Source organism: Uloborus diversus, chromosome 7 (assembly GCF_026930045.1).
Source record: "Uloborus diversus isolate 005 chromosome 7, Udiv.v.3.1, whole genome shotgun sequence".
NCBI lineage: Eukaryota > Metazoa > Arthropoda > Arachnida > Araneae > Uloboridae > Uloborus > Uloborus diversus.
The window spans coordinates 101,545,102-101,571,624 of record NC_072737.1 but is presented as its reverse complement, the minus strand read 5'-3'; the positions used below and the strand labels follow the sequence as shown (position 1 = coordinate 101,571,624).

Genomic DNA, 26,523 nt, shown 5'->3' with positions numbered 1-26,523 from the left:
AAAAAACAAATGTGCAGGAACACTGCAGACACGTTTTTCTGTGTTACAAGGATCGTCTTTTCAGTGCATAACATGTGAACTAAAGAATGTAAAGGCATACGACAAAAAATTCGACTTTTGCCGGATGCCTTTAAATCAACGAGCTCACATTTTGTGCATTGAAAAAGAAATTCCTCGTAATGCCAAAACACGTGTCTGCAGTGATCCTGCACTGTGCTTCTAACATTGTTTTATTTCCTTTTATTTTTAAAGCTAAGGTATTTTTATATATCTTATAACTAATTTTAGTTTGTTTTACAAAAATTCCATATTTGCACAATTTTTACCAAAAAAGTTTTATTAACTTTCGAGACATTCGAACCAAGATTTATTCCATTGAAGTATTTCAAACTTCATTATTCTCAAAATTTAAATTTGAATTGTAAATGGTTGCAGAAAATTATATATGCTTGAGCTTTTTTGTAAATTTAATTATATATTCATTTTTTTGCAACTACTCGGTATTGGCCGAGTATCTGATCAAAATTTGGCCGAGTACCGAGTAGTTTCCGAGTACTCGGTACGTCTCTACATTGGATTGTCTATCAATAGTGCAATTTTCTGATTATACAGTGGCTCCCAAAAGTGTTCGTACACCTACAACTTTCAATGAAATAGGCCATTATCCATTGGTTAGAATAATATTTCGGAATGAGTATTTTATTGTAAGATCTATGATCTATTTTTAACAAAACTACATGAAAATTTTTAATAAAACAATAAAACATAATTTTAAAAAAATAAAAAACCAAATATTGCCGGAAATTTTATCTCACAAAAGTCTTCGTACACTTTGAAAAAATGTTAAAAAATTAGTAAATAATCTAACTTTTTACAAAGTTATTATTTAGTAGAATATCACGCAGTATCAACAACAGCTTTTAAACGTCTGGGAATAGATTTTGTTTTTTCTTTTTTTTTGTGCAATTTCTGGGTAAGTGTTCAGCAGCACTTCGAGTCTTACTGTTTCTAGTTCGCTTTTCGTTTCAACGGTGTATTTTCGTAATCTAGCTACCAGATATCTCCAAATATGTTCCATTAAGTTTAAATCTGACGATTGAGAAGATATTTCTAAGCTTAAGAACAATTCTTGAGGCACCAAACGCAAACGTGTGCTTCTTATCGTTATCACGATAAAAAAAACAAAGTTGTTTCCAATTACCAAATTTTGGGCTAATAGTTTAAAATTGCTTTCTAAAATATTTAAAGGAACAGCATGATTAATTATTTCATCAAAAAATTCCAAATTTCCAAGTCCTGATGCTGTAATGCACCCTCACACTAAAACACTTTCACCGTCCTGATTAACTGATCCAACTAAGTTCTTCAGATTAACTTCCTCATTTTTTCTTCTATTTACAATTATACAACAATTTAACCCAAAATATTGAATTTATTTTCATCTATAAGTAAGACGTTGTTCCAAAACGTTTTGAGCTTATTTATCATTGATTTTACGACGGAAAGCGCAAGTTTACTGTTTTTCGCACGAACAAGAAAATTTCTGCGGGAAGAGGTCCCATTTAATCTAGCTAATCCGAGAACTTTTCGAACAATTTTAGGTAAAAATTAAACGTAAAATGTTTCATTCAATTCTGTAGAAACTTTTTCAGTTCTGAAATGTGTATTTTTCATATTTTTTTTAACTGTAAACCTCCGATCACGCTTTGTTAACTTTACCAGTTGGCTATTTCTTACCTTGTTTTTGATCCGATTCTTGTCTTTAAAGAATTTTATCAAACACTTCACTATAGAATGGTATAAAATTAACTAATTTAGAGACATTTCAAACCAATTTTTGGCTACTGTGAGGGAAAAAAATCAAATTTCGAATCGTGTTTGTTGTTTTCTACGCATACTTGCCATTTAAAAATAATAAGCAGAATATTAGGGAATAAATAAACTAAAAATTAAAGGCAAATGACTTTACAGTGTCATTACAATGCAAAAATAATAAAAAAACCACATATGATAATTTTAATCATGAATTTATTCGAAAATCTTTCAATGTACGATGACTTTTGTGGCGTATTTTTTCTCAGTCTCATCGTTTTTTAACAAATTTCAAAAATAAAATCTGGCAATATTTTTGAAAAAACTACTGGGTTTTATTCAGAATGGCATAGGAATGGTGTGGAAAAAAAATGGACTTCATATTCGAATTCTGTTTTGCGTTATTTTGGTTTTACTACAAAATTTCAAGGTGTACGAACACTTTTGGGAGCCACTGTTTATATATTTGGTTTGATTTATCGCGAAAAATTGCTTTCGTGTTTAAGGTTTCAATCCCTTTGCATCTAGTTAATATTTTGATGCTTTTTACAATCCAAAGTGATTTTGACATGACCTTAGCTTAGCTTATTTTTCGTTTAATTTCAATAATTAACGAAGGAATTATTTTGGAACCCATGGCAACATTGAACTTACTCGGATTTCGCGGAAAAATGCTTCTCGCGTTTGAAATTTCAATCCTTTTGCATCTTGTAAATATTTTGATGTGTTCCACAATTGGAAGTTATTTTAACATATGCTACCTTAGTTTAGTTTATTTTTCGTTTAATTTTAATAATTAACAAAGGAAAAAATTTGGAAACCATGATAAAATTGAGCTTATTCGGACTTCGCGGAAAATTGCATCTTGCGTTTGAAATTTCAATCCTTTTGCATCTTGTAAATATTTTGATGTGTTCCACAATTGGAAGTTATTTTGACACATACTACGTTAGTTTAGCGTATTTTTCGTTTAATTTCAATAATTAACGAAGGAATTACTTTGGAAACCATAGTAACATTGAGCTTATTCGGACTTCGCGGAAAATAGCTTCTCGCGTTTGAAATTTCAATCCTTTTGCATCTTGTAAACATTTTGATATATTTGACAATTGGAAGTTATTTTGACATATGCTGTTATAGAGTAGCTTATTTTTCATTTAATTTCAATAATTAACGAAGGAATTATTTTGAAACCCATGGCAACATTGAACTTACTCGGATTTCGCGGAAAAATGCTTCTCGCGTTTGAAATTTCAATCCTTTTGCATCTTGTAAATATTTTGATGTGTTCCACAATTGGAAGTTATTTTAACATATGCTACCTTAGTTTAGCTTATTTTTCGTTTAATTTTAGTAATTAACGAAGGAAAAAATTTGGAAACCATGACAACATTGAGCTTATTCGGACTTAGCAGAAAATTGCATCTTGCGTTTGAAATTTCGATTCTTTTGCATCTTGTGAACATTTTGATGTTTACGACAATTGGAAGTTATTTTGACATATGCTGCTATAGATTAGCTTATTTTTCATTTAATTTCAATAATTAACGAAGGAATTATTTTGGAACCCATGGCAACATTGAACTTACTCGGATTTCGCGGAAAAATGCTTCTCGCATTTGAAATTTCAATCCTTTTGCATCTTGTAAATATTTTGATGTGTTCCATAATTGGAAGTTATTTTGACATATGCTACGTTAGTTTAGCGTATTTTTCGTTTAATTTCAATAATTAACGAAGGAATTATTTTGGAAACCATGGTAACATAGAGCTTACTCGGACTTCGTGGAAAATTGCTTTTTGTGTTTGAAATTTCAATCTTTTTGAATCATGTAAATATTGAAATATTTTGCCCAATCGAATGTCATTTTCCCATATGCCACCTTAGATTAGCATGTTTTATGTTTAACTTAGTAGAAAATAAATGTTTTATGGGAAACATGCCAACATTGAACTTGGTTCGTGAAAATATGCTTCTGTGAGCTTTCAATCGTTTTGCATCTTATAAATATTTTTATATTTATGACAATTAGAAGTTATTTTGACATGCTACGTCAGATTAACTCGATTTAATTTTTATTTAAATAACTAAAAAATTAATAATTTTTGTGTTTAATTGAAGTTTATTTAGTTTTCCAAACTTAATTTTGATTAGTATTTGCTTATTTTCGTTTATTACTGTTTTTTTGTGTTGGGGGGGGGGGATATTAAATTTAAATAATTGAGTACATAACATTTTAAAGTAGCATTTGTATATGAAACAAAGTTGAATTATGTAATTTTATCAAGTTGAATTTGTGTACATCTTTTCATTGTCATGATGCCTGCTGTTGTTGTCATGTGCCAGCTAGGCTGGCAATTTGGGGTGCGCTGCTTCATTTTTCCAACCGCACTGTCATTTGGTGTGAAGTCCGATTTCCACAGTACACACATGTCATAAGGACCAGTTTATAGGGTAGGCAATTATTCACAGCATAACAAGAGATTCACACAAAGAAAGGACAAGAGAGAGAAAGTAAGTCCATGCCCGAGTCGGGATTCGAACCCGAACCTTCCTGTCGCAGTCAGACTTCTCTGACCACTAGACAAGGCAGTCGGCATGATGCCTGCTAAGGGGGATTTGTCCCCCCCCCATAAAATTTCAAAGCACTCATGGCCCTTCAATCATGGAGTAATTTTTTTAATGTAAGCTTTATGATTCTTGAAAATATACTTTGAATATGAAAATTGCAAAACTAAGCCTCATGTGATCTGCTTCCCTCTGTAATTGAGCATTTCAGATATTTTTAGGAAAACTTTGAATACAGTAGATCGTTTGGTGTGTGATAGATTCATATCGGTTGTGCAGGGATATAATGCTATTAAGAAGCATTACAAGACAGAAGAACACAAAAATAATTTTAAACTAAGGAAAGATGAAGTACAGCTTCATCTATCCTTCTGTGGGACTACCAGCATCCCTGGTTCAATTCAAGATGTATCATTATGCCTATTTAATTCTAAGTAGGCTGCCTTAAGTGCTGAGCTAAGTGCCTCCCCCCCCTCCCATCCAAATGTTTGTGTAAATAATATTATTATTCAATGGATAAAAAGAACAGTTGTGCAGAAGGTGATAAAGGAATTGTATCATTAAAAATCTCAGTATTATGGTTAATTAACAAATTATCTGCATGGATTTAGCAGCAGGCAGCTAATTTGCCTTTTGTTGCTTCCTTGGGTTTAAATGAATGGTCCGCCCAAGGTCATCTTTTTAATCCTAACTGGCCCTCTTTAGCCCTTTTTTTAATTGAAAATGGTCCTCTTTTACCCTTTTCTAAAGCTAAAATGTGTTGGGAGCCCTGTACCGTGTTTCTTCCTGAGTGGAGCAGCGTTCGACTTTAGCTCGTCTGTGCAGCTCAATTCTGCGCTCATGAAGCTCCTGCGCAAGTCCTCAAAACTTCACTTTCGAACTCGGCGTCAATGAACCTGGGCGATCATGAGGGGCGCATGAGCTGTGTAGGTTTTGACGATGTCATTCTAGGAAGGGCTCTCCGGCCACTTACCGTTTCAGGTCTCCACACGCACAATTTTTTTTTCTTTTTTTGGAACTTTGCATTTGGCTACGGCTGCAATTATTGCTACTTGCGGGATAGCTCATCTCAACTGCGATTGTTTTGGTTTTAATTGTGTGGAATGTAGATGCTGCAGTTCGCATATCAACTAAACGTTCATTTTAATAATAATGCCTCCGAAGAGACCGCACAGCCAAGTTTTCAAAAAAGAATACGCAAAGCTGTTCCCGATTTTAAAGGAATTGAGGAAGTTTGAAAGACATGCACACTTTGGGGTCGTTCCAGACCCAAATTGGGTCCGCTTTGCGGCCCCTTTACAAATTTATGCATCGTAAAAGCGGCCCTATTCACAAAATTCCACGTCTCAAAAGCAGCTCATTCACAAAATAAATATACGAACAACATAATAGGGTAAATCTGGAGCTATAATTTTTTTTCCAATCGGAAAGCTACCGGACCAGCAGCTACGTGTGAAACATAGTCGCCATATTTGGTCATTCACGGGATGGAATCAGACAAGATGCTTAAGTGCTTAAAATTATAAGAACAAAGCAGAATTGTATTTTTAGACTTATTTACGCGTATGTATTGCACTTATGTCAGGTAGTGTTATTACATGTTTTTAATCAAATAGTAGTATTGCATTTTGAAAATAAATGTCATACTGGCCAGCCTTGTTATAAAAATTCCTGTATATCCTCTTTTTTTTTATTTTCAAAATGTTCCTATATTATTTCGAAAAATTCCTATATTGTTTGCAGAAAATTCCTATATTTTCCATCGAATTCCTATATTTTTTCAGAAAATTCCTATATTTTTGTTGGCAAATGTCACTTCTATCCCTGAAAAATGCAGCTGAAAAAAGTGAGGATTGTGGCAATTCACAGCTTGTGGTTTTGTTTTTACAGCGGCATTATTTTCAGTCAGATGTTAGGATTTTTTGCTATCGTAACACATTTGAAATAAAAATTCTGGAAAGGTTTTTCTTTGATTTAATGCTAACTTAATGATTTTTTCAACAAATTAACCACTAACATTTTACAACTGGATGCAAAACAATTATTGCCTATATTTTTCTAAAAATAGCTGCCATACTCAACTTTCCTTCAAAGTAGTTGTTTTTGATTTCTTTATAGTTCCAAATGTTGTTTGTATTTCAAAAATGGTGAATTTTATGTAATTACTTTGGGGATGGGGGACAATGCCCCTCCTTGCTGCCCATAAAACAACATATGCATAAAAGACATTTTCATGCTTAGCCCAAAAAAAAAAAAAGACATCTGTATAAAAAATGTTTTAGATCAAACTTTTTTACTAACTCCAAACCTTATCAATTTGCTATTTTAAGGAAAGAGAAGCCCAGTAGTTATGACAGTAGAGACAAAAGTTCATATCAATCTTCATACAGCTTGGACGAAACAATGGATCTGAGTACGAAATGGCGTGCACCCCCTACCTCAGAACGTAAAGCTGCCACCTCAATAGGTTCTACTTTTGCACAACCAGCATCTGCCTCCAGTGCTTCTGAAACCGACAGGACAATGTCAGACCACAAAAGAAGCAAATCTGGACATCATTCACGGATGTTGCCCAGGAAGAGACTCCACATTGCTCCGAACATGGAATCTCAACCACTTCAGAACAGTGCCAGCAGCTGTTCATCTCCGGACGTCATAGTGCTCTCCGATGAGGACAAACCCCGGTTCAATGGACACCTCAATGGGTATGAGAGTGATTCCAAGAACTCTGACTCGGAACTATCAGAGATGCCTCCCCTTCCCCCAGAAAAGTCTTGGGACCCTGAAAAACTAAAAGAAAAGCGAAAGCTGCTGAGGGAACTCAGAGATGAACTGAGAAGTGAGGAAATGAAATTGGTCCTACTGAAGAAATTGCACCAGAGTCAGATGATCAAGGACAACTTGTTGAATCAGGCTGCTGCTGCTGCAGTGGCTGGTAAAATGGTTCCTACCACAAATAGAGGTGCCTCAAATGCTGCTCCACCACCTTTAGTACGTAGTGGCCAAATTCCACAGCCATCAAATAAAATGCTTAGTCAACAGCTATCTCATCAGTCTGCACTGCTGAATACTCCACAGGTGAGTTTTACTGTTTTATTAATTGTAAATCATTTAATTTTATCAAAGTTCTTAGGATTTTCACAAAAAAAACAAAAGTAAGATAAAATTGTAATGAAACAAGATTATGAAATCAATTTTTGAAAGAAAATTTAAAAGGTTTGCACATAGATCATGTGACAATACTCATAATATATAGCCTAATTCAATTGATTATTAAAATGATGCAAAATATCATTGTTAAAAGATAAATAGTTAATTTCAGAAAATTAATGCATACTAAAATGATCCAAGGTTTGATTTTCGAAATGGTATTGAAATCTTTTGGATGAAGTCATTTATGTTATTGTGCTGTCGTTTGATGCTTTATTTCGCCCTCTTTTTTGATCCTTAAATGTAAAGTTATTTCTAGAAGCCTCCTCTAAGTAAATTTTTTTGTTATTTTATCTTATTTATTAATTTTTTTATTTTTGCATGATAAAAAGCTTTCTGAAATTATATGGAATGTTATCAAAAGTTTTTTTACTAAAGTACTCCATAAAAAATAATTTATTACACTATGTGTACAAATGTTAAAAAACTTTTTTCAAACTTATTAAGAACTTTTTCTACACAGGGATGATTTATTCTGAATACGTCAATACATTTGTGGGCACTTTGTATAGTATTTTTAAATCACACTAGACAGATCAGGGGTGAATCCAGACCCTAATTGGATCCACTCTGTGGCCTCTCCACAAAAATCTTCATTGTAAACATTTTAATTTAAAATTAATAAATGTGGTTATGACAAAGTTTCTCTTCAAAAACGTTTTTATATACTAGGTTAATTTCATCGTAAGTGACTATTACTAGTCATGTTTAGAGGTATTTGCACATATAGGACAAAAATAGCGTAGTAAAACATGCTAAATGTATTATTAAATAATACTGAAAACATCTTTATTTGTAAGGGTTGATCCAGACTTTTGAATTGAGTCCGCTTTGTGCCCACTTCACAAAATTCCACATCTTAAAAGCGGCCCTTTCACAAAATTCCACATCTTAAAAGCAGCCCTTTCACAAAATTCCACATCTTAAAAGCGGCCAATTCTCAAAAATTTTCATCATAAATGCGACCTTTGAACCTTGAAGCCTCATCTTACACCAAGACAGAACTAACCGCTGACATTTCTGTTAGTTTATTTTGCTTTAACGTCCAAATATACAGTAAAACCTGTAAAGTTGGCCACCTTTGTAAGTTGACCACCTGTCTATGTTGACCGCTTTTGTCAGGAACGGAATTTATCCCATCTTATATAATGAAGGAAAGTTATTTCTAGAAGCCTCCTCTAAGTAAATTTTTTTGTTATTTTATCTTATTTATTAATTTATTTATTTTTGCATGATAAAAAGCAGGAGAACCTCTGTAATTTGACCACCTCTCTATCTCGACCACCTGTCTATCTTGACCACTAATGTACACCAAATTTAGTTTGGAGTATTGTAAAAAACCCTTTGTAAGTTGACCACTTGGTTTATTTTTTAAAACTTAATGTAGCAAATTATTTTATTTCATTATTATTTATTTTACAGCTTTCCAAGAATATTTTCGATGCCAAACTAGCATTTTACCAACTAACTAAAACAGCAACATAACTAAACCTCCTTGTCAGTTTAACCCACATGGGAAAACTGCTAAGAACTCTTTTATTCTTCAAGCTTGTTTTTCTTTTCTTCTATTTGAGATTGCCTTTTGTACTCTCTGTTCAATGAAAACATGTGTCAGTAGAAAAGTACAAAGTATTTTTTTCCAGTTGCAATATTTTGTGGTAACACTGGAATTGTGCTAAAGAGTAAAGTTACTTGCATTGCAGTATTTCTGGTGCAAGGGATTAAGAGACAGGACATTTTTATTTTCAACTGCCTTTTTAACTATGAGAGTCCATCTTGTTCTTTATGTTATAGTAAAACTATAACACAAAGAACTACAAGATGGACTTCAAAATGGATGGAATGAAAAAAAAAGTTAGTTGAACTTGAGATTGATAAAAAGTATAAAATGTTAAAGCTAATTGAAATGGGAGAAATCCAGAGAAAATTAGCTGACACATATGGAAATTCTAAAACTAGTGTCTAATTAGTGCGCCAAATTTCAATTAGGAGTTATTTTGTTGAACAATAGATCATCATGGTTATAAATGTATATGAGAAAAAAATAAAGCGAAAAATTTGTTATTTTTGATTAGCTATGAATTTTTGGGAATTATTAATATCAAATAAGTAACTTTTCATAAACAATAAGGGTTTTTTTTGATCAATATACTGAAATTTTAAATTTGCATGACACATTATACGTCATTCTGGGAAAATAATCGCTAAAAATATTTGAATAACATTTTAATTTTTTGTTTCAAAGTAATGTTAAACAATGAAAGTGAGTTGAACAGAAAGAGTAGGTGTGAATTAGTCAAAAAATGAATACATGGTGCAAGAAATGACAAAAAGAAAAAATAAAAAACATTACCCCTTTATAAGTTGACCACCAAAGTACTGCACCGCAAGTGGTCAACTCACACAGGTTTCACTGTACTTCGAAATGATGTAGGGGAGACCGGGGCAAGATGATGAGCCGGGCAAGATGACGAATGCCTTAATTTTTCCGTTTTAAACTAGGTAACTGCATCAACTGCATGCTACTGGCTCTCCTATCCGCTCTTCGTTCAGCAATTTTATAGAGACGCTGAAATCGCCATATTTGTGTTAGTTCTGAAGCTCTGATTGCTTACCGTTGCTGCGATATAACTTTTATGCATGTGTAAATAAGCTCTGCTGCATGTACATGTAGGATATATCGTGTCTCTCGAGTATTTATGAGTAACTTAGTTTAAATACTACCTATTACCATTAATTAATGTCAATTAATCGCCTTTTTTTATGGCAATGGAGAAGAATCCGTTCAAACAGGCAGTGTGGGGCAAGATGACAGGCAGCAACGCGGGGCAAGATGACGAGCTTGCCTATTGCCCGTGTTTCGGAATTTATTAAACTAACTATATTGTCCACTTTATTAAATTCCTGTAAACGCTGTGTGTTTGTTCACGCGACCTCGCACTTCTCCTCTGGGGCTAAAGGACGCATTGAATCAAGGGAGGTATCGTTCGAAGGGCTATTTATAAACTAGTTGACCAAATGACTAGTTGAATGAATTAAACCAAGCAAAGAATCTCCTGCTATGCTGATTATTGACAATCATAAATCTCACATAGCTTTGCAGCCTATCTTATATTGCAGTGAAAAAACACTATCATGGTTGGATTGTCATTTCACACATCGCATCGCCTCTAGCTTCTGGTGCATCATTTTTCTGCCCATTAAAAACCTACTATAGCCAAGCATGTGACAACTTTATGGTCATTCATCAAGGACAAACTATCACAGAAAAAAATATATTGGTGAGCTTTTGAGCACCGCTTACTTCAAAGCAGCTACAGTTGGAAATGCCGATAAAGGGTTTAAAGAATGAGGTATCGAATCTCATAATTTTCTTGTTTTTAGCGGACTATGACGATGTTGACTCTGAAACTGAGAATAATAGTGCTAATCCTCAGACCTTGTAAGTAAAAAACCAACATATAAACCCTCCAGACGAAGCAGAAGTTATGGCAAATGCTGATTCCGATACACCAAAGAAGCATGTTAGTGTTTTTGATTTCAATGCATTGCCTAAAGCGACACAATGCGAGAAAACAAAAGCTGAAGCTCAAACATTTTTACAAGCACACCCATCAAAAAAAAGTCAGAACAAGGAGCCAAGAGGAAGAAAAAAAAGAATTATTTAAAAAAAACAGGGAAAATAAGCTCGTGAAGCTAAAAAGGGAGTAAAAAAAACTCAGATCAAGTTCCTGTTGTCCCAAGTGTATTACTGTGGGCCCGTATTCATGCCAAGCAATGCAGTTGCATCAAATTCAAAGAATAGTGTTCTAAGATGCCTTGCTTGGAAAGTGGAATTTTGTGACCCTCCAACAGAAGAATGGATCCAGAGATGTAAAAGCCAAGAGTTGTGTAAAAGCCAATTATGAAAGTTCCAATCATGAAAATGGTATTTTTATTTGTGTCTATTGTTTGCTGTACAACTTAACATTTGAACATTACGCTACAATGCATTACGCTTAATTTGATACTTAGTAAGATGTAAAAACACAGTTATCATTTGTAAAACTAGGTAACATATTCAAAACATAAAATATGTTCAACCTTTTTCAACGTTGTCATCTTGCCCCTATGTCAAAGTCATCTTGCCCCGGTACTAAGGCAAAATGACGATTTGTTAAGGTTATGAAAAAATAAAAATATCATTTGTTATTTTTATTTGAAAAATTAAATGGCAATATATTTAATACTACAAAGGACTACTATAACAGCTCGTGTAAAATTAATTTTACTATCCTTAAAAATAAATTAATAAACCACGAAAATTGTTAGCATAGTCATCTTGCCCCGGTCTCCCCTATATATTTTGCTGGGTGTCCTCGGGAGCTGGGAAGTTGTGGGAAATAATTTATTTCAACAATTATGGAATTTGTGGTAAGGGGAAAAATCGGGTTTTTCAGCAAAAAATGCTTAAAAATCATAAGAATTGAAGTCATGGATTTGGAGTTCTAAAACATATATGCTTAGTAAAGTTTTACTGATTAGTTTTAAAATTTACGCATTTTAGCTGTTTTTTTTACACGTTGGCCCTGATTTTTAGCTCATATCGAAATATGATTGTATCTGCTTCTGGGTCATTCCATACAAAATGAGCAAAATTTTCAAAAAAGTGGTAACTAGATTTTTATGAAATTCGGTATACAAGTTCCTTTTTATGCCTATATAAAAATATCTAAAATATTTTTGCTTAAAATTTTTATTTGAATAAAAATTTTAATTCATGCCATTAAAAATCGAACAAATTGAACAGCATTCTCATCAATGCTAAATGTTGCATTTTTGAAGGCTTGTGTCTTATTAACTATTTAATGAAAACATAAAAGTTATATGTTGTTGCAATTTATGGAGTAGGGTAATTAATCTGATGTCAGTAAAATTAACTGGTAACCGAGTTTCAAAAACTGAAAATATTTCAATTATCTCATAATTAAGCATTTTATTTTTTAATCTCAATCTTTAAGGAATGCATTAGCTTTGATGGAATTAATACTCAATAATGTGCTAAGTATCGTAAAAGAAATACCTTTCTTTTGAAGTTGTATTTTAACTCCTTTATCTTCAAAATCAGTTTTAAACTTAGTGACATTTTGTAAAATGATGATTTTCCCCTTCACATAGACACAAAAATTCAAATGAGGGAAAATTCAGAAACTTTAAAATTTTACAAGAATATAGAGTTGTGTTTCTACTATTTGCTTGAAGAAACTTGAAATTGGTTTTTGATTTCCATTTTGAAACGTAAAATAAAATTCAGAAAAATATCATTTTCTTCGTGTTTTATGGGTCAATCCATACAGGTTCGACGGATGGGTGCACTCGACCATTTTTACTTTTTTTAAAATTCATATCCCTCAAAGCTGGATATGAAAGATGTTTAAAACCACTTTTATTTTTTCTCTCAACTGGACCTTTGATTTTTTAGAGGTCATCAAAAGTGATTTTCGTAGTCAAATATGGGACTTTTAGATCTTTTTATTTTGGCCAAAATCTATTTGAATTACATTTATGGCAGTTAATTTAACCCATTCTTTGCCCCAGCTGATACAGAGTCGGCCGTGCAGTTTGTGTTAAAACTGCCCCGGCCGATTCAGGTTTGTCACAAGAAAATGGTTCCTAACTGCCTTCGACGATACTGTGTCGTCACGGTGTTTCTAGCAATTTTTGCTTCGGCCGAATATGTGTCGGCGATGCTTCCAGGGGCAGAACCCTGTTATTGCGCTTCTCTGTTGGGTTCTAGTGCTTTTAGGGGAGCGGTAATCAAGCTCTTTTCCTTAGACAAGAGGGATGTAACTTGTAGTATTTCACGAAACTTGTTGCAATTTATTTCGTTTTACTAAGATATTAACCTTTCAAGTACTCTTGGATGGCACATGCATAATGCTTCTAATAATCAGGCATTATATTTTATCTTTTCGTGGAAGCTTTGTTTCTTAGCATTCTGGCATTTGAACTCTTGATGAACAAGTGTGGAAATATTTTCTTACACATTTACCAATATTTCTATGCGTGAATAAAGCAAATAAACAGTAGTTTTTTTTTTGTTATCAAAAATCCACCTTCTTATATAAGCATCCTTCACTAAATTGGCCATAATCCTCAAATTTTATAATTTATTTTACACAATATTATTATTTTTTAATTATCTTACCTATCTTAATTTTTTACGAGTATTTTTTTTAAAAATTATAATGTGTTTACTACGCTTTTTATTTATTTGTGTACTATTATTATTTTTTATTATTTATTTGTTTTTAAAACATTATATTTTCAGAAGTAAATTATAACTTTTTATATTTGAGGCACCCTTTGATGGATTTTTAGTGATACGGTTTTGAATATTTTTAATTTCACAAACAAAAATTATGACGACCTCATTGACTATACTTAAAAGTTGATTGTGCAAAACATAAAATAGATACGACAGTAAGAATGAAATGATAATATCTTAAGTTTTTTTTGTTGAACGCTTTACTCATACGAAAAGAAACATTCCTTTTCTCCCATTCTTTTTCAGATTTAAATTTATTGTTTTAAAATAGCTCCAATGTTTTAATTGCACCTTCTTTTATGAGGTTTTAAAAATAGAAATTAAATATTTGGCTTCTTTTCAATAATCAAATTGCCATAATTAGTAAATAATCCTATGAAACTAAATAAAATTTATCCAAGTATGTTTAAAAAAAAGATTAAAAAATCCGACTCGATTTCAAGCAAGATTTCCTTTTTTTTTCTTCTGAAGGCATGTTCCGTCATATAAGCATAAAAGCTTGCTTTGAAATTCCTTTCTGATCTAAACTGTTTTGTTGTAAGAAAATAATGTGGAAGGGTTGACCACCACACACTAAAATTTTCTGACCACTCTTTGAATGGAACTAAATTGCTCGAATGTTTGCGAAAAGCAAACAACTCCTTAGGAAATGGACTTTGTATGGACCTCCCAGTCAGTCTAGTTATCCCTCTCTCCGCTGTGGGCTTTTAGCTGCATGTACTAAAGTATCCTTTAAGGAAATAGGGGATTAGCCGCAAGGTTTTGATCTTTTGTAATCATTTATCTTTAAAATACTTCCCACGCTTGAGCAACTGATATCTGTGCACTCAGAAGGCAGGGTCTAGGGATTTAAAAGTCATTGGAGTTGCGATAATAAAAGAACCGACCAACAAAGGGCTGTCTATGCGTGTATTGATCATTTTGAAGTGTCACAATATATCAAAAGGCACCGAAGAATACTTTTTATCCTCTTAGAAAATCATTCCCACATAAATAAAGCGTTTTTGTCCATTCAATTCCCTCGCTCACAAGTTGGCTCTATCAGTCAATTGTTTGAAGAATGTTTTGTTGGGGCCTTTTGAAAGATAGATCATCTTACATTTACTAGTAAAAGAAAAAAAATGATATACTGAGATAAAAGCAAAAGGAAAATTAACTAAAATAATTCCTGTTATGAAAATAATTGCTTTTCGTACTATTCTCTATTGTTTATTATTTTCCTGTTATGTACTGTGTAAATGTATGAATATTTCAGCTAATATTAGCAACCTTGTATTTTATTGCACTATTTAATTCATTACCTAAAAACTAATAAAGCGAAGCGATTTTCGAATGCAAGCTGAGCAGCAAAAACAACATTAAAATCCCCATAGCAAAATGGGAGAAAAGTGCTATTACAAAGTAACAAAAAGCAACTCTGTTGGTTATCTGCGGCATGCGCGTTAAATGTTTTCGAGCTGGTCATGGAATGGGTTAACGCTTTGATGTTAAAGTGCATAAATTGATAGTCTTACTTGCCGAGTTACATAGCTGTAAGTTAATAATTAAAATAACGCAACAAGTTAAAGTTCAGGGTCAAATGTAACAATTTTACTCATTTCAAAGAGGGATAACTCACGTAGGGAACGGAAACACAAAATGAAATACGGCAAAAACTAATCACTGGAACCATGCTAAAAAGAATATGTAACTGTTGCTGTGTGTTTGTACACCTTTGATAGATTACCGCCCCTCAAAAATCGAAAAAATGACAAAAATGTCTTTTTTAGACCCCTGTAAACCAAAAGGAGATGGAATTTAAAATAAAATTTCTTGGCCAATTGAATATTCTATTCAAGTACTATACATATTATACATATTGGTTTTTGTATTTGGTTTGTAAAAAAGATACAGATCTTTGAAATTGAGCAATTTTGCCAGTCAATTCACACTAAAACAGAAATAAAAAGTGAAAACTTCATTGCACCTTCTTAAATTACGTATATTGTGCCCTATATAATACATTATACTGAAAAAACATATTGTAATTTTCAAAATAATTATTTCAATTTTATAACTTAGAAATATTTGAACATGAATGAGTAGTTTATACTGTATGGAACCCGTATGAATTGACCCTAATGTAAAATTACGAGAATTCAAAAAACTAGATAAATGACTCAATGATTCAAAAATAAGTATATCTAACATTTATTTCGATTTTTAAAAAATACACATTTTAGCAAGTACTTCATAAACATGCTTTTGTGAAAATGAAACACGAAAGAAATTATTAGTTTTGCTAAACTTACAATAAAAAGAACTAACTAATGAAATTTTGCCTTAGTTCAAGTTACTCTAGTAACAAAATACGCTTATTCAGATGATTAAAATTTAGTGTAGCATCTAAAAGACACTTCAATATGTTACGTAAATAAACTTGAGTAAATTTAGAGCATTCCCTCATCTTCAAAAAAACATCTAAAATAGAGGAAAAAATGAAATTTTTGATTTTTTAAAGTACGATTTTGTCATCAAGAAATTCATAAACAATTACCAAATTAGAGCAGATAGTTAGTTATAGATAGTTTTTCAATCTGAATCATTTTTACTGTTATGTTTTCATTAAAAGAGCTGATTGATTGAAGAGTGATTTGAAATCTGAAGTAAATTAGCAAAATTTCAATATTTGTTAATATCTCAGATTCAGAAAAAGATCCGAATAAATTTTACTTTGCTCTTTCCCAATAGAGATTTGTTTATAGAATGCAGAAATATGTATTTCTTAAGTGTACGTTTATAACTTATGGAGTTACTGAGTCACAAACTGGCAGGAATGAACTCTGAAAATTAAGGCTTAGTGTAAGCACCAACTTCTAATTTCAATAACAAAGCAACAAACAGTTTTTAAACTTCCATACTTTGCATTCCCTCATAGATATACATGGTTTACCTAAATAAAAATTTTCATTGAAAGCTGTGACATGTCAGCCACAGCTGATTTGCTCATTTCGCATGGAATGACCCTTCTATAAAACTCCCTGGTTTTTGTTTACTATGTAAAGCTATTGCTTGTATAGTAATGATTCCCTTCTTACATACATATCGTGTAATTGAAAAGTTACACACGCGTCTGCCACTCAGACTCGAAAATATCAATCCATTTGCATCCAAGTCGATTCAATCCAATATCACCTATAAATATTATTATTAAATTTCACCAGTGTTTATCTTAAATTTATAAAGGTTTTGAAAATAAAATTGGTCTAATAAGTTAATTAAGGATTTTCAGAATGACCATAAAATGTGAAAATCATGGAATTTTTATTTGTTTTCTCTATTAATATTTTTTTAGTCAAAAAAAGTTGCAAATTTGAAATTTTTTGCATTATTTTTATTTAGCCTTTCTTAAAATTTCGGTGATTGTATCATGTTTGTAAGTTTATTATTAATTTTTGATCTTTCTTTTTAAAATGACTGTGTGTGAGATTTTAATCCTTTTAAATGCTGTTATCTCAATAATTTGTAGGGATGGAAGTTATTTTGATGTATGCGGGCTTAGGATAACTAATTTTGTTATTTATTCTGATAATTTATTTTTATCTAATTTCATTTTAGTACAGCTGCATACTTTTTTTGAAGACTGCTAGTTTTTAAAATAATAGCACTTAATTTACTTAATTATTTTACTTGTTTTTGAAATAAAATATTAATTTAAAAGAGTTAAAACTTTTAAAACTGCCTTAATGTTTCCCTTTTTGCCAGTTAATTTATTATATCATTATTGTTGCAAATTTGAAGATTCTTATACTCTGAAAATCTAATTTGGAGTAAATACATGTTTTCAATATTTCTTCTATTATTTGCATTCTTCAGCCATGAACCCCCCACCGACCCCCCCAAAAAAGTTTATCTGCCACTGCTGGCAACAATAACTCAATTTCGATAAAACATTTATAACTAATTATGTCTTAACTCTCACGTTAAATTATTTATTTGATTTTAATTATAATAGATCCATTTTTTTATGTATAGTATTTTTTTTAATAGTTTAAGGTTTTCAAACAATATTTTCTCTACAAAATGCTCTACTTATGAGGAAATGAATGATTAGTTAATTAATCATCAAGAAATTAAGTAGAAATGTGAATATTAAACATTCCTTATCAATTAATTCATAAAATCCTCATGACTTTTCAAAAATAAAATTGTTCTTCTTACAAATTGTGCTTTGAAAAACTTTTTTCTACCAACCCTGCATTAAAATTCCATCTTTTGAGAAGAGGCCATGTAAAGTTTATAACTGCAACTTTCCATGGTAGAACTGCTAGAGCCACCCTGATTATGAAAGAGCAAAATAAAACACAATGCATACCTGCCAACTCTACTGGTTTTTCAGGGAGATTCCTGGATTTTGATCATTTCTCTTGATTGTGTATATGATGTAAGGAACATTTGGTTGTACACAAAGGATAATAAAAAATCCATATTCTTCCCTAAATAACAATGAAAAATCTGTTGTAATCATCTTCTGGATTTTTTCCCAGTACATGTTGGCAGATATGCAATGGCAAATAACTAAGTGAAAATCAACAAATAAACAAGACCTCCTACCTTCCGTCAAGCTACAAACTATGGTTAAGGCATATTAATTTTACAGGTTGCTTTGAGTCTTTTTATGAGGTTCGACTGTTAGCTAATTACTTAAATTCTATTTTCTACTGGAAGGAGGGCGAGATTTTCATTTCTTCTCATTGTAACATAGATTTTAATCTGACTCTGTCTATTAGATTTCTGAAGCAATCGAAATCTTTTGCATTCTGACGCAATAATTTATATCTTTACGAACCAAATAAAATTGGAAAATAACCATCAGGGTTTAATCTTTAATGAACATCAGTGGGGCAATGCCCCCTAGTAATGGAACAAAATGTTAAAGAAGGACAGTGATGATTTTAACCCTTAACTATCTATTATCTTAACTCAATAACTTTCCTTATATAATTATTTCACAATTAAATGTGATATTATAGTTTTGTAATTATTATTATTATTATTTAAATCTACAGATGTGCAACCAAAGTGCCCATGGAGGTCCCCCTCCTTTGATTGGTCAGCGGTGCAATAACACGACTGGTGGCAATAGCTCAAACACTTCTTCCTCAAACTTGATGAGTGGAATGATGAGGCCAGGCAGTCACAACTCTGTGTCTAGAACCCCTGTAACAACACCACCAAACATGGTGATGGGATATAATTTACACAATCTCCAACAGTCCGTGCAAAATAACCAACATCAGCTCTCTATGACACAGGTAAAAAAAAATTCAATTTTTAATAGAAAATCATATTTGAGCCAGATACATTTTATGTGTTTTATTGTGTTCTACCCAGAATTACCCAATTGCCATATAACAACATCCTGTTATCTATTCTCTTTTGTACACCTTTCTCAATTATTAATATTTTTTAAAAAAATAATTTTTGATGCTGTCAAAATATTTTTATAAAGAGTTATTTAGTTAATAAGTATTTTAGGTAATTATTGGCCTTGTGCCAGCATGAGAATTCCTCATTTTTCTATCCAAGTACGCATCAACACTTTCAAAGCTGGTTGTCAGACTTATACTATTACATGTTTTATTTTTAAACTAGTGGTACCCGCACGGCTTTGCCCGTAATAGAAAAATTAAAAGGTCTTTTGGTTCGCCTGTATATTTAAATAATGTGTGGTGAATTTTCTCGCCAATTGGCTTGTACCCATGTTACGGTTCCACGTTATGATAATTTCGTATCTCACCAATTGGCTTGTGCCCATGTTTCGGTTCCACATTATGATAATTTCGTAACTTACTCGTCCATCTTATGATATTTTTGTTCTTAAAATTTGAATAGAAAAAGATCCACATTGAATTTTCGAAAAATCGCTTCGAGGTGCACACCCTCATGATACAAACTAACTTTATGCCAAACTTCATGAAAATCAGTTGGACGGTCTAGGGGCTATGCGCGTCACAGAGATTCAGACATCATACAGACACCCAGACATCCTCTGGACAGAGAAACTTTCAGCTTTATCTTAATATATAAAAATCTTCTGTGCGGACGTTTGTCACCATAAGGCTTTTAAACGGCTGGACTGATTTTGATCAAATTTGTTGTGTAATTAAGTTGTGGCAAGCATGGTTTTGAAGCACGATGGATCGAATCGGAAATGTTTTTGTTAATTAATTAATTAATTTAAACATTGGATGGTTATATCTCCCAAATGATTAATATTTATTTTAACCTATTGTTGAGCGAGAACTGAAATAAATATTTAACCCGTTGCCAAAGGACAATAAGAAAGCCAGCCTGCTTTTTGTAATGAAATTTCCTACTGTGATATGTTAATTGAGAATAGATAAAACGTAGAGAGAGAGAGAGAGAGAGGGAGAGAGAGTGATGCATTCATTTCCTGAAAGCAACAATTTTAAGTGATGTAATATATTTTAAAGTAAATTACTGGGGGGGGGGGGAAGGTTCGCGCAAAACGTGTGTTCTGTCGTTGTAGGTGAATCATGTGACCAGAATCGGTGCTTTAGGTTTCCCCAACCAAATGATCAGAATGTACTGTACCCAGCAAGGTTTGTTTCTTGGCTCAAATCCATTTGAGTTTTGGCACCAATGTCAAGATGGCTTTAAGGATTATCTAACTAATCAATACATTATTAAAAGAAAAGATGATGGAATTTAAAGATGAAACAAATTTTATTTTCGTCCAGATAAATTACAACAGGGTAGTTCTGTACACAAAAGATCAGTGCAGTAGACGATCTTTATCTTTGGCGGAAAGAACAAATTAGGCAATATACAAAGTTTAAAAAGTTTTCGTTCCAAAGATCGGACCACTAATCGGTCGGAGTTGGCTTAGCTCACTGATCGGCTGGTTTACAGTAACGTGGTGGCTTGGCGACTTTGGCTATAAACAATAGAGTTGCGTGATCATTTGTTAACAGTAGCTTTAAAATGTAATGTAATTTACTGTATTTTTTATTTATTTGGTGAAATATTTCAAATTGCAAAGAATGTGTTTATTTTACATCGGGAGGAGGGGGATAGGGATGAGTGATTTTCGCTTATTCAGAGAACTGTTTTTACCTTTATCATTTTTCTAAACGATATCCTTTCAATTGTTTTATTCTTTTTCATATGGGGGATGTTGCAGCGGGATTTCCTGTTTGTTCTAGATAGGTAGTTACCCACACAACACAAACTGGTGGAATAGACGTTGAAAAGTCGTCGAATCTGGTCTAAACACTCGTCTATAACTGATCTAAAAACCGTCTGTAACTCGTCGAAATGTCCCCTCAGAACAGTCGAAAGTCGTCTTGTACACGTCGAAAAGACGACTACAATGGATGAAAAATGGTGGAATTAGATCAATAAAGAATCTGAGGACGCTTTTTATCCTTCGAGTATGGCTGAAGGAACAAAGCATCAAGTACGGGAGAAAAAATAGTTAACAAAACAACTGCTCAGTGAAAATTAGATAAATCAAGTTGCAATAAATATGCGCATTCTGACACCATAGCAGCTTAAACTCTTTTTTTTTATTTATTTTTTTCAACAGAACGGTTCAAACGCTTGGTAGTTTATTGAAATTTTTTAACTTTTCAATTTACAAAGTTTGAACAGAACAATGTCTGTCGGGTCCTCTAGTTATTAGTAAAGATAAATGCTATGAAACCTGAGTAAATGCACCACTTGTGAACAGGGTTGGGTTTTTGAGGTCAAAAACCGGGTTTTGGTGTGACTTGTCAAAAACTGGTCGAAAACTCTAAAGACCTGATGAAAACATCAAAAACCTGTCAATACTGATATTATTATCAAATACAGTCATTATCGACTTTTTTTTATAAACTCATATAATTTCCTCATGCTGAAAATATATTTAACTATAATTTACCCTATTAAATTATTAAATTTAATTAAAGTATGTGTAAAAATTTTCGTTATGCTGTAGAAATAGCTATGGATGTTAAAACACTTGAATTCAGTTTTCAAATTTTTTACTAAAACAATTTGCTAAAATATTTTATCAATCTAAAAATCCTATGGCTGGCAGGATTTATATGTATCTTTTTATTCCCTTCTGAGTAAAAGTAAAACTACATTGTTAAGTACTCATTGTTTAGTTATAAACTACCTAAATCTTTTTTTTTCTTATTTTATAATTAACTTTTTCGTTGAGCTAATAAAAAGTTTTTATTCATAAACACGCAAATATTTGCCTGAAATGACCAAATTCATTTAAGTTAATTACAGTTTGTGAAGCTGAATCTGCACCATATGCTGGAAGTTACGTCTTAGTTCAGGATGTCTCTGCAAACGTCTGGTGGAAAGATTTTAGAAAAACCAATATAGCTCATGTATTTAAGCATCAATGGAGAGAATTTTCTCCAGTTTTGAATTGCTCCTTTCCAAACTCAGAAAATAAATCTGTGTACAAAAAGCTTCGAAACTGGTATTTTGTTATCATATGATTGAGGGGGAAAGGTTTAGAATGAAATATAGTATGTAAATCTCCTTTAAAAATGTCTATTTTATTTAGTTATTTTTTAAATATACTGCTATTTATAACCAGACTTAGATAAAATGAAAAGCTTTCTGCGAACACAAATCCTAACTGGAAAATTTTCTGCAAATAATTATTTTTCCTAATTCACCCTTGAATAAAGAATTAAGTTCATATTCAAATATGAAAGAGACAAAAAGTGCTTTAAATCATTTTTTTTTTTTTTTACAATAACATATGGTTTGGGCTTATTTATCACCAACTGAAGAAAACTGCCGAAACCATTATTTTTTTCACACATGTGCTTTAAAAAGCTTTTGAAAAAAGGCTTCAACAGAAGTAAACTGGGATTTTCTTAAATTTCCCTTTAAAAATTTTTTTTTTAGATTAACATTAGCAGTTTAAAAAAATTTCTGCAGAGCCAAAAATTTTCTGCGAACGCCGTTGTGTTCGCGTGATCGTCTATATTATGCAAGACTGTTTGTAACAATAGCCCTTTTCTGCAGACTTTATTTATCTCTTTTATTCTACAGACAGCAACTTGTTGAATCAAAATAAAGTTTGGGATGTTTTATAGCACATCAGTTAAAAAATCTAAAACAGTCAAAAGACTTTGTTTAGTGTATGAAATCAAAATGTGTAAAGCAAAGGATCACTTGTTGCGGTCATTTTGTTGCCAATATTATAGTTTTAGACAGGTTTTGAACAGAAATTTAGGTATGGTCAAAACCATGTCAAAAAGTGGTTTGTGACATGAGGGTAAAAACCATGGTTAAAACCGGATTAAATCACTAACTGTCAAAACTTGCCAACCCTGCTTGTGGGCAGTACCAGGGGTCAATCCAGACCCAAATTGGGTCCACTTTGCAGCTTATTTACAAAATTCTGCATTGTAAAAGTGGCCCCCTTCACAAAATTCCACATCATAAAAGCGGTCCCTTCAGAAAAAAAATTGCATCATAAAAGCGGCCTTTCAAATTTGAAGACTCATTTTGCACCAAGGTAGAATTTATCGCTAATATTTCGGCTGGTTTATTTTGCTATAATGACCAAATACTTTTATATTAAATATATATTTTACAAGGAAGTCATGGGATATCATCAATTTCAACTATGATCGAATTTGGTAGTGCAACGTCAGGATTTTCAGATTTTATGGGTTAGGTTCAAAATTTTAGCTGCTTTTCACATATTAGCCCCGATTTTTAATGCATATCAAAAAATCTGATTGCATTTACTTCTAAATAACTCACTGGTTTTTGTTTTCTAGGTGATTTTATCTTTTGGACATTAATAATTCCCTTCTTACACTCCATGTTGTGTAATTCAAAGGTTGCACATGCATCATTTTGCTACGCCCACTCGAAAATTTTAATCCTCTTGCATCAGAGTCGATTCAAGCCAATACTACTTGTTAAAATTACACCAATGCCAATACCACTTGTTAATTTTCACCAAAATTTCTTATAATTTATCTTAAATTATAACGATTTTTGAAAATAAAATTGGTCTAATTAGTGGAATTCAGGATGTTAGGAGTGGTGATAAAAAATGAATACCATATAATGTTTTTTCTCTTTTTTTTTTCTGAACTGTTGCGAATTACGCAAACTTGAGATTTTTTTCATTATTTTTATGTAGCTTTTCTTAAAACTTTGGCGATCATATTATGTTGGTTAATTACTAATTTTAGATCAAACTTTCTCAAATGAGAGATTTCGATCTTTTTACATCCTGCTAATATTTTCATCATTTGAAAGGATGGAAGTTATTTTGATACGTGCAAGCTTTGGGTGATTAACTTCATTATTTAATCTGATAATTTATTTTTTGTTGATATAATTTTAGAACATAATAAATTTATTGGTAGCTGCAAATTTTTTTGGAAACTGCTAGCTTTTAAAGTAATAAGCACATAATTCTTTATTAATTTATTATTTTTTAAATTGAATATTTATTTTTAAAAAATCTCTTTGAATTAAACAAAAAAAAAAAAAAAAAAAAAAAAAAAACTTTTAAAACTCTTAAAATTAAGCTTATTTTATTCTTGGAATCCATTTTAAAGTAAATACTCTTTTCAATATATTAGTGATTGAAAGAATAGTATTATGTATTGTATCATAGATTTTTCTGAAAAAAAAAGTATTTGTTTAAATTTTTAACTCTAATACATTTAAATTTTTACCTGGAAAATTTTTCCCAGGAAAAAAAAGGGAAATTCACAATTTCTTTTTTACAAAAATAAAGAACATTCAAAAATATTTTGCTTTTTTCACAAAATGAGGACTCAAAAAATAAAATCTGGATCGACCCCTGAGTACTTCAGTGGTCAACTTGTGGAAGCTGATATGTAGAACTAATTCTGTGTCTGACAAATATGGTTCACTTAGACAGGTGGTTAGCACCAGGTGATGTCCATAATAAAGTTAACAAAAAAAAAAAAAAGCATACGCCCTTGGAGTTTGTTTCCTAACTCTTGACATTTGTTGTCCTAAAAATGTCCTAAAATTTTATCAAAACAGTGTCCTAATTTTTTAAAATGACCCTGGTTTTTGTATTACTTATTAATAATCCTTCAGCAGTTAACATTTTTATTTCAAACTTAAAAGTTATACATCAGAAATAAAATCAGGCCGAAGTCAAAAAAGAGGAAAAATTGCGAGACTTAAAATTTTAATATATATATATTACATTCAGGGCCGCGCCGTCCCTATGTGCAAAGTCGTGCGGCGCATGACGGCGCCAGAGTCAAGAAGGCGCCGAGCTCAACCGATCAAAAATGTTCCAAATAGGGGAAAAAATCTCCAACCGAAAAATTAAAATTGAACTTTTCATTATATAAATGCTGGTTGAAATTATACTGCTCATTGAAACAAGCAATCTGTCTCGCTGCCTTAAAGGAAAACTTATTGCCTTGTTGTGTCAAAACATGCTAGTCCAAAGCGCAAGCTTTTACACTGAAAACACTTGACGCTAACTAATGCGTAAATTAGCATTTTTCTTCCTAATGTGCAGCCGTGAATGCTTTCACGCTCTGGGTGAGCGTACGAGGCGGCGCGACGAGGCGCAACAACCATTTTGATTACTGAACTCGAAATAACTTTTAGATATGAAATTAAAATGTACACTGTATTCCAAAGTTTAATGTTTGCCATTCTCCGATTTTCGAACACACGGAAAACCAGAAGCAAATTTTTCATTTATTTATTATGCCTTCAATCTATTCTTCAAATTAGATTAATTTTTTAAAATAAAAAACGTAGAGAGTAATATCAGCATCTTGAGCTACATTTGGTATGTACTAATAGTTCATATCTTTTGTTTTAACGGTTTAAGATGTATTAAAAGTCTGCAGTGTCAATAAAGGGTAGGGATGCGTCTCGCATTGATACCGAAGGGGATACTCGAAAATAATTTAAATGCAAAGTAAAAATTTTATTAGTCAATTAATGAAGATTTTAACTTCCACCATTTTCCACATCAAATGTTTTATGATATTCTTAATCACTTAAATAGGAAAATGTAGAAACATTTCATTTTTAGTGTTAAGATCTTCATGCTTCAGCTTATAAAATGTCGAGGGGGAAATTTTAGATCTTTTAAATATAATTTTTTTAATTAAAAATTTCCATGTTGCAGATTTTTTTGTCAGCTAATTACTCTCCAACCATATTTCTCTTTCTTTTATTTCCCTTTTTATTTTTCATCCTTTTTATTCCGTATCGAAATGAAAATATTTTCAAAAAAAAAACATTACAGATCATTCTCAATTTGAAGAGATCCACCCAACACGCCATGCCCTAACAATATTGAAGATAGTTTCTTAAATTTCAAAAAAAAAAAAAAGTTCTTGGAGGGGTGTCCCAAAACCTGTTATATCACTAAAGAACGATGAAAATTGAGCTTTTAAAATTACAATTTCAAAAAATTAAGAGGGAGAACCTCTGATAATTTCTTCTTAATACCATTATGAACGTCTAAAATCTTCGTTTTGAGGACTTTAAATTTCGAAACATTGAGGGGACACTTAATGGAACAGAAACTTGCTAAGTCTTCGGTAGCAAGAATAGTCTATAATCGCGTTTTTAA

General features: G+C 32.0%; 1 protein-coding gene across 1 annotated transcript in view; it reads left to right on the top strand.

The window, feature by feature from the left end:
* Positions 1–26,523, top strand: part of LOC129226091 (transcriptional repressor p66-alpha-like) — a 76,657-nt gene that overhangs the window by 38,624 nt on the left and 11,510 nt on the right. The window contains exons 4-5 of the mRNA XM_054860682.1: positions 6,712–7,459; positions 18,947–19,192. Coding sequence (XP_054716657.1) covers positions 6,712–7,459; positions 18,947–19,192 — 994 coding nt within the window. The remainder of the gene's footprint in view (positions 1–6,711; positions 7,460–18,946; positions 19,193–26,523) is intronic.